Source organism: Eriocheir sinensis, unplaced genomic scaffold (assembly GCF_024679095.1).
Source record: "Eriocheir sinensis breed Jianghai 21 unplaced genomic scaffold, ASM2467909v1 Scaffold140, whole genome shotgun sequence".
NCBI classification, from domain to species: domain Eukaryota; kingdom Metazoa; phylum Arthropoda; class Malacostraca; order Decapoda; family Varunidae; genus Eriocheir; species Eriocheir sinensis.
The window spans coordinates 658,513-677,721 of NW_026110740.1; the positions used below are offsets into that span (position 1 = coordinate 658,513).

Consider the following 19,209-nt stretch of genomic DNA (forward strand, 5'->3'; position numbering starts at 1 on the left):
TTATTATTATTATTATTATTATTATTATTATTATTATTATTATTATTATCATCATCATTATTATCATTATCAATATTATTATTATTATTATTATTATTATTATTATTATTATTATTATTATTATTATTATTATGATAATTATTATTATTATTATTATTATTATTATTATTATTATTATTATTATCATTATTGTTATTATTATTACTATTATTATTATTATTTTTATTATTATCAGGAATAATAATAATAATAAGAAGAAGAAGAAGAAGAAGAAGAAGAAGAAGAAGAAGAAGAAGAGAAGAAGAAAAATAATCGAAGGAATCCAGCGGAGAGGATACTTTAACTGTTAACAGAATAAGCGGAAGAATTAGAGATGAGGAAGATGTCTACAGTAGGGGGTGTCTCTACGGCAGTCAGGGATACCAACTGTTGTAGATCATTAAGAAAACTTCAGGGAAGAGTGACTCGAGATGTGCTTCACATTCACATGGAAAAAGTCAAATCGTTTTACACAATTGGTTGAAAGAGATAAGAGATAAAACCCAACAGATATATCAGTAGTAGAACGACACGCAAGTTTTGGTCAGATGGTCGAAAATTCCGAAGAATGAAGGTTTGGGGCACAAGAGCAAGTGATATCGTTGCGTACATCGACGCAGCATCCAGCATTGAACTGAAATTCAGCATAAAGTAGGATGGAGCGGACTGGAGATCAGTGAGAGTAGCCTCAGCAACCTGGGTTTCCGCCAGGAAGGGGGAAGAGAGGAGGAGAGGTGGTGACAACAGAATGGTAAGTAGAGCGAAGGCCACGAATGTTGAAGTTAATGAAGAAAAAGGTAGATGAACTATCAGTACACGGTTGTGGCTTGTCATCTGAATTGGGATCCGACCCCATTTCTGATACCCTCATCAGAAGGGGACTAAGAGCCGGGTTGGTTATTCATTGCCATAAATTTGATATAAAAGTGTTAGGAGATGGTTTGTGTGTCATGCGCTACATGCGCATGACACACAAAGCATCTCCTAACACTTTTATTTTTGTGTGTAAAATAGGAAAGTTCGTTGCTAGAGAGCATGCTGAGCTACTCTCTGGTATTAATAAGACAATGAGTAGACAAGGCCACGGGCGTGTCCCACGCTCACACAACGTACTACATTGATCACTGGGAGTGACTTGCCCCGTTACGGCAGGTGTCTGGGCTACCTACTTCTTACATTAATATTGGTATGAAGTATAAAGTTATATGGAATGCAGTGTTGGTTTATTAAGCTATTTACATCATAATAAATACACGGTTCAACATCTTGGATTGTAATGATCAGAGTGTGTTCTGTGAGTAGCCAAGATCCGTCAGAGGAGCCGCACAGAGCAGTTGGCGCTGTGCTTTAGGCAGAAGGTCTAGTCATCGGAGAGGGTGTTGCGTGTGTAGCGAAGGACATTCAGAAGAGCGACACCGGGAAATGGACGCCTTGCATCAGGCAGGAACTCTGGTAGGAGCGGGCGGCCTCGATTGGGCGACCCTCGGCCTGACACCTTTGCATAAAGGGTTTGGGGCTCACCATCGGCCGGCACGGTCTCATAAGGTAGAACATAAGGTCACAGAGCACGCTGTCCTTTACGGGGACCTGTGCTGGGTCGATGGGGCTTATGGAAGGAGTGTTGCAGCTCGGGTCATCCTGCCACGAGGCCACCAGCTCGTGGAGGTTTGTGGCGTTCCTGCCGTCGCTCTTGAGTCTGTCGTTGCTGAGTTCATTGTCGTACGATCCCAGAAGTCCCTTGGTGTGGTTGAAGGCCCATCCAGACACGTTGACCATAAGTACGCGCTCCTCCTTCATCAGGTGGACACCCATCAGCGGGGAGGCGAGCGTGATGTAGCGTGAGGTCACTCTGAAGTGCATGTCACCCACTGTCTGCTCGCCTTGTACCGGCCTGCCGTTAATGTTCACTTCCATGTTGGGCTTGATGATAGCCTTGGTCTGGCCCGCCTGGAAGGTGATTTCGGGCGCCGCCGACGGCTGTGGGTGCGACATATGGACGGACGCCACGCCGGGCACAGAGGAGAGCAGAACCTTGCAGCGTGAGCGAGGCGCTCGAAGAAGAGCGCCGTCGAAGGTGAGGAGCTCCGTGTCAGCCACCACATAGGCAGAACGGTTGAAGGTGGAACGGAGTTGGACAGATTGGCGGGCATCCACGCATAGTAGGTTTCCAAAATCTTGTTGGAGGATGGGGCTGAGTAGATCTGAAGCCAGAAGCAGTTTTTGTGTGAACGACGGCGGCGATTGCATGGTCATTTTCAGCACTTGCGAGAGAGAATAGACGGGCCGGTACAGCGGGATTTGAATGCCGACGCGGTACGTGCAGGGCCTGGGGCGATGATGAGGATGCGCTGCGTCACCTGGCTGAGCAGCCACTCCAGAGTCCACTTCAGCGTTTCCTCCTGGCAAGAATAAAATGTATGAAATAGCTCTCCTCCACACAAAAAACGGTTGAGACAAGAAAGAATGAAAACCTAGTGACAAATGAAGTGGTGCATGTTAGATACAAGTGGCTTTGGGGTTACCTGCTAACCTTGGACAAGTTTACGATTTTGAGGCTAAAGCTGCGCACCGTAGGCGACGCCCACAGCTTCTGCTTCAACATACGCAAGTCCTTCCTGAGGGAGTCCGTAACCTTGGCCGCCACCTCCATCGAGGCCTGGTACGCCTGGGGGTACTTCTCCCTGAGAGGATCGATCACGTCGGTCTTGATCAGCTGGTACCAGACTGTTCGTTGGAGTTCCTCAAGCATGCGACGAACAATCTCCGACTCCTCGCCCGTGTTTATCCAGCGGGAGATTTGGTCCGCTGCTGTGGATGATACCGGTACTTGGTGACAACCTAACACAGGGTGAGACTTGTGTCTCAGAGAGAGAGAGAGAGAGAGAGAGAGAGAGAGAGAGAGAGAGAGAGAGAGAGAGAGAGAGAGAGAGATCCTACCTTGATATATTTCGTTGATTGTGTATCTGAAGTAGTTTTTGAATGCCAGTATCTGCTGGAAGGCACTGCTCGCCCATTCCCTTTGCACGTGTTCCATGTCTGCCAAGGTCTGGTAGAACGCCTCCCTCACGAATGTGGCCGTTGGCCCGCGCAGGATCTCCATGACGTCCTCCATAATGGGCCCGAGATCGCTGTCCAGCACATCGGCGTAAATCTTCATGATATCCTGTTTGATCTCTTCGGCGAGCTTCCTTATCTCAACGGCAGGGAAGTCAACTCCCTTCTGGGCTGCCTGCCGCTTCACCTCCTCGTAGAGGTGGTCCGTCCACGTCAAGAACGCCTCACTCACTCGATCCACTTCACTCATCAAGAAGTCCTGCACAGAAATACACCGTTACAAAAGGCGAGAAAGGGGAGGCTGCAAAGGGTTGCGCGAGAGAGAGAGAGAGAGAGAGAGAGAGAGAGAGAGAGAGAGAGAGAGAGTACTATTAGAACAAAACATCTCACCTTCATAGCTCTCGTTTGCTCAGGCTTGTACTCAAAGTCGATCTTGATGTGGCGAGGGGTCTTCAGTTTGATGCCAACGATCGACATGTACTCCTCCCATATGTTGTACCTGTCTGTCTCGGAAAGGCTGATTTGGGCTTTGTAGGGTGACTGTAGACCGACCTTGGCCTTGTAGATGTTCTGGTCGCTGGCCTTGGTTATAGCCACCTCGAGGAAGGCAGGCTTACACACGGTGGAGTTAACAATAAAGTTTCAAGGATAGACGTGTGCCAGTTGCTTCTAAGCGCAAAGCCGTCACACGAGGGACCTTGGCGCGGCTCCACCACGCCGGACACGTCCACCACAGGACGGCCTTCTGTTGCCAAAAGGAAGGTCACCGCCGAGTAATGTTTGGAGATTTGGTCGTATTTGGACCTTACTTCTAACGATTCCTTCGAGGTCGGAGTCTTACTGAAGGAGAAATTAAAGGCAGCAGTGTGTGCAGCCCAGGAAGCTTCCACCAGCACTTTGGGCTTCACCTGCAACATCTGAAAAGAAAATGTGCTCGCTGTAGCACCAATGATCGCCATTGATTCGTGTTTCAAGTTCACCCTAGTCACACTCACCCTTGAAGAGACACTCACTCCTGCAGCAGTGAGTGTCATTGTTAGTGTTACCACTGCACCCTAGTCACACTCACCCTTGACGAGAGGCACACTTACTCCTGCAGCAGTGAGTGTCATTGTTAGTGTTACCACTGCACCCTAGTCACACTCACCCTTGATGAGACACACTCACTCCTGCAGCAGTGAGTGTCATTGTTAATGTTACTAGCGCACCCTAGTCACACTCACCCTTGATGAGACACACTCACTCCTGCAGCAGTGAGTGTCATTGTTAATGTTACTAGTGCACCCTAGTCACACTCACCCTTGATGAGACACACTCACTCCTGCAGCAGTGACTGTCATTGTTAATGTTACTAGTGCACCCTAGTCACACTCACCCTTGATGAGACACACTCACTCCTGCAGCAGTGAGTGTCATTGTTAATGTAACTAGCGCACCCTAGTCACACTCACCCTTGATGAGACACACTCACTCCTGCAGCAGTGAGTGTCATTGTTAATGTTACTAGCGCACCCTAGTCACACTCACCCTTGATGAGACACACTCACTCCTGCAGCAGTGACTGGCATTGTTAATGTTACTAGCGCACCCTAGCCGCACACCCCCTTGAATAGAGGTACACTCACTCCTGCAGCATTTACTCTCATTATTTAATGTTAGCTTCGACCCATAACTGAACTCACCCTTGAGGAAAGGTTGGCCTCGATGAGGACGGTGTTGTTAGCCGAAAGGACGGAGCTGAGAGAACCGGTGATCTTGTCAGCCGTGTCAGGGAAGATGTCCAGTTCGAATGATCCCTGTCGCCTGTCGCCGCTAGCAGCGTACTCGACAACCGCTGTCAAGTCTTTGTCCAGCCTTGGATGACTCATTCGCCCTTCAAACGTGGACATGCCGCTCCACTGGTTTTCACGGTACTCACCGGCCACCTCGTACTTGTGTTCGCCTGCAGCCCTGTTCGGGTAGACCTTGATGCCCGCCATGGAGGGGGAGAGGGTCGCCTCGGCCTCCACGTCGCGGGACGGGGACGCAATCCTGAAGGAGTGCGTGTGATGGATGGCTCGGCTATACTGTGAACGGTAGGTGCTCCTCTGGTCATCATAGGCGGAGGTGGGCAAAAGTGTGCCGCTTCGCACACCTACCATGGTGCTCACTGCCCTCAGAACATCTCTGAAAGCCTTCATGTCGAAGGCAATGTCCCAGGTCTTAACTCCGCCCATGGGGAAGGTTTCCAGCTGCCAGCTGAACACCGTTTCTTGACCGTTAAGCTCGCTCACCCACTTGGTGCTGTACGAACAGTCCTGGTTTTCAGTTGAGTAAACCATCTTCATCGGCCTCTCCATGCCCGGGGTTGAGACTTCCGTCTGAAAGTTTCAGTGAATAAGAATGATGCTATTTTAACACTCAGTTATAAGAAACGAAAACAATAAAAAGACGGCATTTTGCAAACAATAAAATGCCATGTTATGAACTCTGTAACAAGTGTTGGACTCAGACTACTCTGTGACTGAGCGTATATAGAAACATAACGAATTGTCCAATCTGCTATCCTCGAAAATGTACATATTACGTTATCGAAATAATCTATGTGAACGAAATGATTGTATTCGTGATAGGAGGGAGAAAATGGCTCGCTTTTTCACTTGAAAGAAAAAAAAAGTTTTCTTGAAGCAGTGCTTGCTTCTTGAAGCACAGGAGGATTGAACTTCCTTCCTTGCAGTGCAAGAGACATACCGTGAGTTGGATGGTGCGGCGTTGGTGATTGCTCTCGTGCTTGGCCTGCACATAGAAGCGTGCGTGACGGTTCTCTGGAGAGATGTACCTCATGTCGCTTTCAGCCTGGAAGCCGTAGTACCCAGCGAGCCGCTGCACACTGAATTCATATGTCAGTTGGTAGTTGTTGCTATTGGCGCTCTTGAAGGTAAAGTCGGCAAAGGCGCTGTAGTCACCACGGCTCTTGATGCCCATCTGCAGCATCCAGTTCTTTCCGGCAGGCGTGTCCACGTTCATCTCGATGCTGCTCCTTTCCCGGTACTGCCGCACCAGGAACGGCGCCTCCACCTTAGCGTTCACGTTGTAGGTCTTGTCCATGACCGTTACCTTCACGCTGCGAAGGTAGCAACAAGACCAGATGACCAATACGGAGAAGGGATTATGTGAAAGATGAACAGGGAATGAGGAGGCGTGCTTGTGTGTTATAAACACAAAGAAGTAACGGGTTTAAACTGGATAAATTCAGATTCAACAGGGACATAGGCAAAAATTGGTTTACTAATAGGGTGGTGGATGAGTGGAATAGGCTTAGCAGTGATGTGGTGAGTGCCAATACAATTGTCAAAAAAAAAATAGAGACTATAAATTCATGGACATTAGGTGGGGTGGGGGGGTTAGATACACGGGGGGGGTCAAAGGAGCTGGCCTGTTTCAGGCCTTCGCCTGGCCTCTTACTCCTGCTCCTGCGTGTTCTTTATTCACTGCCTTCCTGTAGCACATTAGTGCATCGTGTAAAGAAAAAGACATTCTATGTGTGTGGGATATATTGCGTTCGTGAAACTGGTGTAGGACTAGATTGCAGCTGAACACAAACAAAGCAATGTCTTTATGTATATGTGCTGCCAGCACCAACAGTGTTTGTGTGTGCGGTGTGCGATGTGATCACCAACACAGTGTTTGTGTGTGCGGTGTGCGATGTGATCACCAACACAGTGTTTGTGTGTGCGGTGTGTAGTGTGTGCACCAACACAGTGTTTGTGTGTGTGGTGTGTGATGTGATCACCAACACAGTGTTTGTGTGTGTGGTGTGTGATGTGATCACCAACACAGTGTTTGTGTGTGTGGTGTGTAGTGTGTGCACCAACACAGTGTTTGTGTGTGCGGTGTGGAGTGTGTGCACCAACACATTGTTTGTGTGTGTGGTGAGCGATGTGATCACCAACACAGTGTTTGTGTGTGTGGTGTGTAGTGTGTGCACCAACACAGTGTTTGTGTGTGCGGTGTGCGATGTGATCACCAACACAGTGTTTGTGTGTGTGGTGTGTGATGTGATCACCAACACAGTGTTTGTGTGTGTGGTGTGTAGTGTGTGCACCAACACAGTGTTTGTGTGTGTGGTGTGTAGTGTGTGCACCAACACAGTGTTTCTGTGTGTGGTGTCTACTGTGTGCACCAACACAGTGTTGTGTGTGTGGTGTGTAGTGTGTGCACCAACACAATGTTGTGTGTGTGGTGTGTGATGTGATCACCAACACAGTGTTTGTGTGTGTGGTGTGTAGTGTGTGCACCAACACAGTGTTTGTGTGTGTGGTGTGTAGTGTGTGCACCAACACAGTGTTTGTGTGTGGTGTGTAGTGTGTGCACCAACACAGTGTTGTGTGTGTGGTGTGTAGTGTGTGCACCAAAGCAGTGTTTCTGTGTGTGGGGTGTGATGTGATCATCAACGCAGTGATTGTGTATTTGTGTGACTAGTGTTTGGTGTGAACACCAACACAGTGTTTTTATGTGTAGTGTGTAGTGTGTGCACCAGCACAGTGTTTGTGTGTCTGGTGTGTAGTGTGTGCACCAACACAGTGTTTGTATGTGTAGTGTGTAGTGTGTGCACCAGCACAGTGTTTGTATGTGTAGTGTGTAGTGTGTGCACCAGCACAGTGTTTGTATGTGTGGTGCGTAGTGTGTGCACCAACACAGTGTCTTGTGTCTGGTGTTTGGTGTGAGCACCAACACAATGTCTTGTGTCTGGTGTTTGGTGTGAGCACCAACACAGTGTCTTGTGTCTGGTGTTTGGTGTGAGCACCAACACAGTGTCTTGTGTCTGGTGTTTGGTGTGAGCACCAACTCAGTGTCTTGTCCCTGATGTTTGGTGTGAGCACCAACACAGTGTCTTGTGTCTGGTGTTTGGTGTGAGCACCAACACAGTGTCTTGTGTCTGGTGTTTGGTGTGAGCACCAACACAGTGTCTTGTGTCTGGTGTTTGGTGTGAGCACCAACACAGTGTCTTGTGTCTGGTGTTTGGTGTGAGCACCAACACAGTGTGAGCACCAACACAGTGTCTTGTGTCTGGTATTTGGTGTGAGTACCAACACAGTGTCTTGTCCCTGATGTTTCGTGCGAGCACCAACACAGTGTCTTGTGTCTGGTGTTTGGTGTGAGCACCAACACAGTGTCTTGTGTCTGGTGTTTGGTGTTTGGTGTGAGCACCAACACAGTGTCTTGTGTCTGGTGTTTGGTGTTTGGTGTGAGCACCAACACAGTGTCTTGTGTCTGGTGTTTGGTGTGAGCACCAACACAGTGTCTTGTGTCTGGTGTTTGGTGTGAGCACCAACACAGTGTCTTGTGTCTGGTGTTTGGTGTTTGGTGTGAGCACCAACACAGTGTCTTGTGTCTGGTGTTTGGTGTTTGGTGTGAGCACCAACACAGTGTCTTGTGTCTGGTGTTTGGTGTGAGCACCAACACAGTGTCTTGTGTCTGGTGTTTGGTGTGAGCACCAACACAATGTCTTGTGTCTGGTGTTTGGTGTTTGGTGTGAGCACCAACACAGTGTCTTGTGTCTGGTGTTTGGTGTGAGCACCAACACAGTGTTTTGTGTCTGGTGTTTGGTGTGAGCACCAACACAGTGTTTTGTGTCTGGTGTTTGGTGTGAGCACCACCACAGTGTCTTGTGTCTGGTGTTTGGTGTGAGCACCAACACAGTGTCTTGTGTCTTGTGTCTGGTGTTTGGTGTGAGCACCAACACAGTGTCTTGTGTCTTGTGTTTGTTGTGAGCACCAACACAGTGTCTTGTGGCTGGTGTTTGGTGTGAGCACCAACACAGTGTCTTGTGTTTTGTGTCTGGTGTTTGGTGTGAACACCAACACAGTGTCTTGTGTTTTGTGTCTGGTATTTGGTGTGAGCACCAACATCGTGTCTTGTGTCTGGTGTTTGGTGTGAGCACCAACACAGTGTCTTGTGTTTTGTGTCTAGTGTTTGGTGTGAGCACCAACAAGCAGGAACAGCATACTCACTCTATGTTTGAACGAGTTTGACTGCCGCTCTCTGGCATGATAGTGGCGTCTACGGCAATCTTTTGGGAAGAATCATGGTCAGCGTTCCAGAGCACCATCATCTGGCCCTTCTTGCTGTCGAAGTTGACGTCGGTGAAGGCCTTAATTCTGCGTGGGGAAGAGGAGCGGGGCAGCAACAGAAGGTCGGTGCTGGCGTGGACAACACTCTCGCTGATAGACACGTCTGTCTTGGCGTCACAGAGGCGATGCAGGTACACCCTGGCCTGCAGGGACGGTGTCTGCGAGACTAGAAACTTTGTGTTTAGCATGAAGGACCCAAGCACTTCCTGCTGCTTCTTTAGCTCCATGAAACAAGAGTCCTTTCCTTTTTGGAATTCATGAACGGAAACCCATTGATAGATGTCGTTGATCTTGATGTTGGTTGCAAGCTTTGTGAGCTCAGGTGTTTTAATGAAAGTAACAGGCCCTTGTAGTTTCACGATGGTTTGGCCTCCGCGAAGGACAGCGGCATCGACCATGTAGCCCTCATCTTGTCGCATGGCGCGGGCCGCCATCTTGATCGGCAGAATGAACTCAGGGATGTCAACCTGTCAACGGACCAACATGGTTTTGCCAACAGTCGAATCAATGGATGTCTGGCTTACTGAACCAGTGCCAGATAAAGCCTGTCAGCAAACTAACGACCTATTGTTGATTAAAGTTTTCTTAACAGAAAGTATATAGTACTTTGAGAAGATCCTATACCTTATGAAGTGATATTTTTTCAGTCAAGCGTAAAACTGAACATTTATTGAACCGCAAGTTCTTCCTTGGGAATTCAGAATTATATATGGAGACCAGAAAACTTACCTTGAACAGGAACTTGATCTCCTCTGAGTCGCTCTGAGCCACTATCTCAAACAGCTTCACGTTGTCCAACGGACGTGTCAACTGCAAGGTTGCCCCAATCTTTGTCTCTTGGTATTCAACCATCTGCAGGAACTTGTACTCGGCCTCCCCGAACTTAGCTGTGAGAGACATATAACGGTGAAGCTTATACTTACGCCAATGGTCGTCTTATAAACCTGTGATATTTTCTATCGAAAGACACGCTTCCTCACTTCTAAAAAGGGTCCGTGTGTAGTTTTGAACACTTTCAATTTGTTACTTCTATGTTTCTTTAATCTCAACTCTACCAGTTCGTATACAATACTTCAGACCCTCAAATAACAGGTAATAATGATAAAAAATGCATGAGAGCTTTTCAACTCATTCATGTTTGGGAGAGCTCCCACAGGATATCCACACACATTGGCAAACATCCTTTCCGACCAACCGAGGAACCTCACGATCATCCTAAAGAGTCAGAAAACTGTATCGAGCAGTCCGAGAACGTCGTGAACTTAGATCAATAGAAGAAGCTTTTGTTCACCCCTTATATGGCACGGTTCTCGGCACAAAAAAAAGCATGAACGGAAGAGGCTACTGAGTTTTTGGTGTGCATGATGCTTTCCTTAAAGCTTGCCTTTGATTTTCTTTTCAAAACAAACCTGTTCCGTCCATTCCTCTCAAAAAAAAATGCTAACAACCAAAAAATAGAACATTTCTCTCAACTCCACTAAACAGATGATTGACTGACCTTTGGCTGCGATATGTGCCTCAAAGTCAACAGCGGGCCTCCCACGGATAAGGATGTCACTCTGGAGATCAATCAAGTCCCGTCCCTGGCGGTCCACCTTGAAGGCTGAGCTATACTTTCCGTTCTGGCCCGACTCCTCCGTCTTACGGAAGAAGGCAGCCACCTTCCAGCCAGAGATGTCGGTCTCCAGCTCCAATTTTCTCAGCTTCGTTGGCAATGCAATCATGGCGTACTGCTTCAAGTCACCGCCAACTGATGGATATAATTTATTGAACTCTTTTTTTTTTTTTTAAATTTTACACACACACACACACACACACACACACACACACACACACACACACACACACACACACACACACACACACACACACACACACACACACACCCACATATATATATATATATATATATATATATATATATATATATATATATATATATATATATATATATATATATATATATATATATATATATATATATATATATATATATATATATATATATATTCATATATATATTCATATATATATATATATATATATATATATATATATATATATATATATATGTGTGTGTGTGTGTGTGTGTGTGAGATTCACCACGGCCTGATCGCGAGTTGGACTCCCTTTCGCTAGCAGGTACCCTCCTGACGAGAGCAAGTGCTCATTATCGTCGATCTCTGGGTACTGTCAGGACCTCACACACCACACACCCCATCCTCCTTGCTCAAGGGGGAACAGTAACCACTCCTAGTCAACCGAAAGAATCCGGCCTGAGCGGGGCTCGAACCGTCGCCTGTTTGGCCGTTAAGCCTCGCAGCGCAGCGCTCTACCGATTGAGCCACCGGAGCGGTGTGTGTGTGTGTGTGTGTGTGTGTGTGTGTGTGTGTGTGTGGTGGGGGCTGCATTTATTTCTTTGCTTAAGAAACACTCATTAAACACAGCAACTCGCAAAACAATGAATAGCACAATGCAAATAGGTATTAACCGTTTCTTTACTTACCTTCAAGCCTGAGAGGGATGTACTGCATAAGGACGTTTTCCGTCTTGGCCGAGATATCCACCATTACCCAAGGAGCCCTGAATGTATTTATGAGCTCCGCTGTGAATATCTTGGACTCGTCGGACATTTGCCCCGAGGGACTGACAAAGATATTTGTTTCGTACTTCTTGGCATCTCCTTCGGACGATATCTTGATGTCAACTTTTATTGCTTTGGTGAAATCGCTGCTTTCGGTCTTGAGAGCGACGTCAGTTTGGACACTTTTGTACTCAGGTTTGTTGATAAGGAGCACCTTAGCATCGCCGCTATAGCCGGCCGACTGGAGTTTGATGGCAGCAAGGTACGAATCGCTCTCTTTCTTTTGGAGTACTTCCACGTTTGCCTCTTTCAGTGAAGCTGAGCCTACTACGGAAACTTTACAGCCATATTTTTTGTCTTGGTTCTCCGTGCGTGTGGTGACAGCAATCTTGTATCCCTTTATGGAGGACTCAGTCTTGTTGATGGAGACCCTCGCAAGAATTGGAGCACCCAAGGGTATAGAGTTAGCACGGAAGACGTCCGGAACGTCGAGGTCGTAGCACATCTTTAGGCCGAACACCGACTCGAGGCCAGTAAAGCACGACTGTTTGCGGATTCTAGGGTCTTGCATGGAAGGCGGCAAGATCTTGGTGTCCGGCATGTCCTTCTTGCCCTTCATAAGGAACGCCTCACTTCGTACTTGAATGATTTCCATCTTGTTGGGGATGTCCACTTCGATTTCCATCTCTCTACCGCCATTCACCTTGATTGCAAGCCCGTTGCTGCTGGAAACGGTGGCGTTCATCTTGATTCCGCTCTTGGACACGTACGCGTCGTAGCCAATAAAACTGTGCGCCTTCACTGAGAGCATTGGCAAAATTTTAATTTTTTCACCGGCGTTTGTCTCCTCCGAGGATGCTCCGTTGAGGTTTGTCTTCAATTGGATTCCTGCTACAACCATCGCCTCCATCGTCATCTTGAGCGGCGTGCCCTGAATGGTCGGGAAGGAGTAGTCCACCCCCAGTTGTGTGGCTCGGGCTGAGTCTAGGTTCAGGTTCTTCATTTTCATCAGATTTTCAATCAAGTAGCGACTAAAATTATCTATCAAGGCTTCAGCATTGATGTCCTGCAGCTGCTTGGACAAGGAGCCATAGCTTATTTCCTGACCCATGAAGCGAGCGAAAACATCGGCTTGGACAGGTCCAGAATGGGGACCGTACAGTTTGGTGAACATGCTTTCAAGAGTTGCATAGTCAAGGGATCTTCTCTCCCGTATCGAGACGTTCAGCTCCTCCTGAATCTTGCTCCAGTTCTTTTTGATAAAGGAGATGAGGTCATATAAGATTTTGTTATAGCTCGATTTCTTGAAGTAGCCTGCAGGTCCAAAGAGTTGAGCGATTATTGGTTCCAGACCCTCAAGGCGACCGCCGATTTCTCCGATGTTGATGGGAGTACCGGTTCCATCGACAGCTGCAGTGAGGTTCACGTCAAGAGAGCGAGGGAAGAAGGAGCCGGGAGCGTAGATAAGGTTGGACTCTACTTCGGCACCAAGGCCGAGGGATGGGGCGAAATAGGAAAGGTCAATGTTGCGGGAGTACTTCCTTAGATCACGCTCAAAATTATCGGGGATGAGAATGTTTGTCAGCAGGGAGCGCAGCCTTTCCTTTTCGGGGGCGTTGGTCTCTTGCAGGTTCAGCAAATGGCTCAGGATAAACCCACGAACTGAAATGAAAACAAATAACAAATTATGCTGACCAGCCCCGAACACCTTCAGTGCTGGAGCACGACAGAACACATGGGTGACTCAAAACAAACCCACCAAGGGAAAAAAAGACAAATTACGAAATATTAGGCCACTCAGTGTTAGTCACCTCTCTCCCACGGCAGTGCGCTATACGACTCACCCTGCGTGTTTTCCTCAACGGAGATCTTTGTCACAATGGTCTGCAGGTCCTCATAGTCTACACAGCGAAGTGCTGTCAGATAGGCAGCAATTCTAACTTCCGTGTTTTTCCCGGGTCGGACGGCAAAGTCGACGAGTTTCTGCGTCACCTGTTCAAACACAAATATAGGGACAAATATGACTGAGAGAAATGATGAAGGCTTTCCTGACTAAGTCATGGTTGTCCTGTGGTTGCGAAGAAGGTGAAAGACACACTTACCTCGCGGTTACACTTGGACAACCTAAAGGCTTGTACAGCTGCCACACGGTTGTTCACTTTCTTTTGCTCGCTGTGCATGTAGCGGATCAGCACCTCAGCCACATCGTGGGTCATGACACCCATGTTGCCAAGGCTCTTGAAGGCAGCCAAGGCCTTCTTCTCAGCCTCCTCATTATTTGAGGCGGACAGGTCGTTCTGGATCATTTGCTTCATCGCCTGCGGCAGGCTCTTCACAGGAGCTTCGTTGTAACATTGTGGGTTATGGCGACAGTACCTGTTAACCATGGAAGCAGCAGCCAGTTTCGCCGACGACAGGTATGGTTCATCAGCCCTAAACAATGGCTCTAGAGCTTGAACTGCTTCCATGTTAGGGCGAGGCACGAGGTAGAATGCGGCTGAGTAGATGGCAGCTCGAGCACCGGTGGCCCGTCCCTCAGCCAGCTCCTTTGCCATAATTATGACCGACTCAGGCTCGTGGACGAAGGCGATCGCGTCGAAGTAGAGGCTCTTCAGCTTGTTGTGTTGCGGACATATCTGCTTGCTGCGGACCTTTGCATAGATTTCCTTGAAGCCTTGGAGGGGAATGCGCCGCATGAAGTGGACGGCCTTGTCCAGCTCGACGGCAGCATCAGCCGGAATCTCGTCTTTGGTGATGTCACACAGATGCCTCAGTGTTTGCTCCAGCTGCGGCACAAGAGACTCCTTCTTGGGGGTCTCGTAGTCATAGAGGAGACGTTTGGGTACCAGGTGACCCTGAGAGATGCGGGAAACGATGTCTGGAGTGGGGACGTCGCTGGAGGTGAGTCGTAGTGTTGACTCCTGCTCTGCCTCGACGAACTTGCGTTCCGTAAGCTGGCCTCACCACCTTCTTGTCTTCACACTTCACTGAGGAGATGATGCCGCTGTTGATCTCATGTGTACACACTGACCACGACTCCTGCATGGGCAGCGGTCCCTTCAGCCACGGCAGGTGCGTCTCGTCGGGGGTAGCGTAACGCTCCTGGCACAGACGGTGGTTCTTCTCCTTCTTCACTACTACCTTGGAGCCATCTGTCTCGACCTCATAGCGGGTAGGGCACGTTCCCACCACGTCCGTCTGTTGGCACGACCAATAAGCGTCAGCGTCTTGGAGGGAAGCCCTCACCTTAGTGTGAATGCAGTACACAGTCATGAACTTGACACGTGGGTCTTAATCCTAAGTTACCTCCGTTAGTTGAGTCCTGAGTTGCTGGTGGAGAGGGACGGCAGACTGATCTGTAGGGCCGAGGCGACGCCCTTTTTCATGTTGATTGCCCAGGTGTCGTCGTCGGGATGACTGCACACCCGCTGCACTCGGCCATCGGTCATAGCCACCACTAGTGGGTACTTTTCCAGCATGCTTGCGCCAGGCGGACCTTTGGAGGGAACGTGGAACTCGTTGATAAATGCATGCTGCTTCCACCCTTACACAGCGAGGCGATAATCTGTTGTTACATTGGGACAAGATTTAGTGTCGTTGAAGGAGAAATGCATGATGCCTCGAGCCACACAATACGAGGCGATAGGTACAAAACTTACCGGCCTCGCCGTCCACCTTTGTGTCTTTGAAGGAGAGTGCCACGTCGCATGGGCTGAGCCACGTCATCAGCACAGTTTTCTCCCAGCGTGTCTCCACGAGACCTCCTTCCACACCTTTCAGCTGAACTTTCGACTTTCCAGTGTAGGTGTAGGAATAGGTCTTCCCCGGAATGAAGGAGAACTTGGCCGCGGCAACGGGGCACTCCGTGGAGCAACGGGGAACGGCATCTCCGTACGGCGCTGTGGATTTGAATGTGGGTTAGGAAAAGAAAAGCAGGAAACTTAGTCCCCGCCATCACAAGATGCGTGCCTGTCTCTGCACAAGTACGAAGTGTTAGTTTCGTCTGAAATTAAGACTGCCAGTGCAACAAGGGACAGGGTAGCAAGATTTTTGTGACTCAGTGTATAACGTTGTCTGCATGAAAAGTTTGCGGCGGCCTCGAGTCGTGCCGTAACGTGTGTGTGTACCTGCAGCAGCCGCCGCCGCCAGGGCCAGCAGCATGAGGGCTGTGCGGTTGGTCATGATGGCACCGCGCTCACCACTGGTGCCGTGGACCCTGCTCCGACCCTTTATATACCTCGGCCCATCCTGCGACAATCACCCTCTTGAACCAGCCAGACCTTACTAAGCTGCTTTCTTTATCTGCCGGCTGATAACTATGAATCATGACATTTTATTTTCGTAGTCTGGTTACTATGGCATAAGTTCTCAATGTTCGTTTGTATTTAAACTTAAAACAGGTGTACAAACAAAAAAAAAGAAAACAATGTTGAAACCTGTGAGAAACCCGTTTTCTGATAGACAGTTATATGCTTTTCAACAGTCCGGCATCACAACAGTACCAGGCTGTGTCCCGCTTTTCTCCCGGAATCCTGAAGCAGCTGCGTGCCTCACGGCACACCCCACCGAGCACCCAATGTCCTTCCACAATCCGGCCAACATTATACTCACGTTTTTCGAACTTACTCTCATCTATTTCCACTATCTTCCCTTCACTGCAAACTTTCCTTCCCTCTTCAGACATCACTCTATCAGGACTTTTCGGCAAAAGCTCGCCCACTCACATGTGCTGTGATCTCTAAGGGCTGCTTTCACTACAGTCGCCATGCACCCTCCATAACCAAAGCCCCTGCCATCCTGGTACCAGGCATTACCATCTCCTCAACCCGCTGTCACAGTCGTTGTTTTCGTGGCATCGGCGACTCCCAACCTGGTGACGATCACGACAAAACAAAGGCGCCTGACTCGGTAGTATTGGTGAGCCGGAGCGGCGGGACATGCAAACAGTGCATCAGCTGAGCTGAGGATTATGAAACATTTGAGGTGGTGGCCGCAGAGCTCTCATTTTTTGAGTAATTACTTCAGATCAGTGCAATCTCATCTGATTCAGGATAATTCTGAGGTAATGATATTTTTAAGGCAATTCTAAAGGTATTTAAGTATCTTTGTGGTAATTCTGACTTAACTGGAGTACTTGACGACACTGCTTAATCACTCCTCGCCAGACACTGTTCACAGATAGGTCATTGTTTGATTATTACTTGAAAGCGCAACTGCAACTCACTCCAGCTACCTTTGAGGGAGGTTAGGTCAGGTTAGGTTAAGTTTGGTCAGGGTTGGGTAGGTTAGGTTAAGTTACTTCGCGTTATATAACTGACAAAAAGTTTCGTCAAACAGATTGGGGAGGCGGTGCAAGGAGGGGCAGGGAGGCTCGCTGCCCTGTTCCGCTCTGCCCTGGTCCGCTCCTCACCTCCCATATGATGAACTTTTTCGGGCAGCTTTATAGTTATATAGTATCCTAATCTAATCCAAATTAGCCTCACCTAACCTCCCTCAATTGTGAGCAGAGCAAGTGGCTGATGTGATTTGAAATAATATTCATGTAGAAATTAATATCTCACAAACGAATGATATGCAACGGGTAAGCGATATGGGAGAGTGTTGTAGATGCACATACTATTTTATAAATCGCAATGATGTCGTTCGCTGCGAGACGGGTGCACTTATGGATAAATACCCTTCCCATATATATGAAGAGAATGACATACCATGAACATGTACTCCTAGGATATGTTTTTAACATTCAGCCAATAACCTTAACGTTTCCCCTGATTCCGCTACGCACCACTATGATTGTATTTATGAAGAAGACATGCTTATTTCTCATTTCTCCATGGTGTGTATATTGATACGTTGAATGCTCTCGTTGTGAAGAAGACATGCTTATTTCTCATCTCTGCATGGTGTGTATATTGGTACGTTGAATTTTCTCGTTGTGAAGAAGACATGCTTATTTCTCCTCTCTGCATGGTGTGTATATTGGTACGTTGAATTTTCTCGTTGTGAAGAAGACATGCTTATTTCTCATCTGAGTACTCTGCATGGTGTGTATATTGGTATGTTGAATGTTCTCGTTGTGAAGAAGACATGCTTATTTCTCATCTGAGTACTCTGCATGGTGTGTATATTGGTACGTTGAATGTTCTCGTTGTGAAGAAGACATGCTTATTTCCCATCTGAATACTTTGCTCGGTGTGTATATTGGTACGTTGAATGTTCTCGTTGTGAAGAAGACATGCTTATTTCTCATCTGAGTACTCTGCATGGTGTGTAGGTCGTGCGTTGAATGTTCGTTATGAAGAAGCAGGCGTAGCTACTGGGGACATAGGGGACATGCCCCCTTCAGGAACTCCTTTTGTGGGGTTTGTTGAAGCTCGAGAATGACATGCCGTGCATGGCTGGGACCGCCCAAATAGTGCAGAGATCATGGTTCTAACCTGGGGTCGGGACTTGGTGGGTCGTTTAGTTTCTCGAGGTCGTGAGGGTTTAAGAAAATAATTTGTTTCGTATGTGAAGCGGTCATCTGCTGAAAACATCAACTACAACCAGTCAGTCAGCTGATCACAGGCCAGTTTGGGGGAGGGGTCCAGGCGTGCTCCGCTCCTGGCTGGGGGATCCATGGCGCAGCAGTTGCACCAAAAGTCTTGAGTCATGAAAGTATGAGGCTGGCAAATCAGTTCATTCTGAGTCTTACCAGCCAACTGGTGGATGCGCTTGACCATTGAAGCGAAAAGAAGCGTTTGCAGGTTGTCGTACTGATTCATCATCAGTGGAATCAGAAATTAAAGCAGCGCGTTCGTCAGAACAAGAAAGTGCTGGAGGCCTCACACAGAATTGCTCAAAAATCGCGCAGACCAAGAAGCTTCCCTTATACCACTGGTGAAAATCTGATGGAAGCCTTGGGTATCTGGAAACAATGAAGCCCATGTAGAAATAGCAGGCACAAGTTGCGGCAATTCTTTGAATGATACAGCTGAAAAGTAGGATCTCGACATGAAAAGAGGATATCTCTCCTGCAAGTGGTGAGGCTGTGAAGAGTAGTCCGTTTATTCCTTACATAACTGGATGAGTCGACAGACGTTGCCTCATGTTCCCAGCTTATTGTTTGCGCCACACTGGACAGGAAGGCGAAGATGAGATTTACCTGAGCCAGTGGCCACAACAACTCGTGGAGAAGATATTTCAAAATCCTGAAGCCTTTCTCCTTATTAAACATGGGCTGAGCGAAGGACTTGTCGTGGTCTGTGTGCACAGATGGGGCCCTTCCATGATTCGTGAAGAATATCGTCTGCATGTCTTCCACTCATTGTACGATCTCATCTTGTTTCTGGGCGATAGCGACTATCCCACCTGACTTCACAGGAAGTGTTTTCACAGACGTTGTGAAGATGTGAACTAACGAGGGAGCGCAAATACTTC

The 19,209-nt window shown here is 47.9% G+C and overlaps 2 protein-coding genes across 2 annotated transcripts; both read right to left on the reverse strand.

Moving 5' to 3' along the window:
* Positions 1-1,240: 1,240 nt before the first annotated feature.
* LOC126989987 (vitellogenin-like) lies at positions 1,241-15,099 on the reverse strand. The gene is given in 17 exon segments (XM_050848579.1): positions 1,241-2,171; positions 2,174-2,223; positions 2,225-2,360; positions 2,363-2,438; positions 2,570-2,847; positions 2,977-3,352; positions 3,484-3,737; positions 3,740-4,010; positions 4,776-5,453; positions 5,824-6,196; positions 9,087-9,673; positions 9,936-10,093; positions 10,705-10,956; positions 11,713-13,452; positions 13,635-13,782; positions 13,893-14,733; positions 14,735-15,099. Coding segments are annotated over 17 exon segments (7,278 nt in total). The 5' UTR covers positions 15,064-15,099; the 3' UTR covers positions 1,241-1,440.
* On the reverse strand, positions 15,100-16,057 carry LOC126989988 (vitellogenin-like). Its single transcript, XM_050848580.1, has 3 exons — positions 15,918-16,057; positions 15,450-15,689; positions 15,100-15,286 (listed from the first exon to the last, which is right to left on the reverse strand). The coding sequence occupies exons 1-3, from the start codon at positions 15,970-15,972 to the stop codon at positions 15,102-15,104; spliced, it is 480 nt and encodes a 159-aa protein (XP_050704537.1). The 5' UTR covers positions 15,973-16,057; the 3' UTR covers positions 15,100-15,101.
* Between the last annotated feature and the right edge of the window lie 3,152 nt (positions 16,058-19,209).

Excerpts from the sequence above, each read along its gene's own strand:
- LOC126989988 (XM_050848580.1), bottom strand. The coding sequence starts at position 15,972 with ATGACCAACCGCACAGCCCTCATGCTGCTGGCCCTGGCGGCGGCGGCT. Across the intron at positions 15,690-15,917 it reads GGCGGCGGCGGCTGCTGCAG|CGCCGTACGGAGATGCCGTT; the intron begins GTACACACACAC and ends TCAAATCCACAG. Across the intron at positions 15,287-15,449 it reads AAAGGTGGACGGCGAGGCCG|GTCCGCCTGGCGCAAGCATG; the intron begins GTAAGTTTTGTA and ends TTCCCTCCAAAG.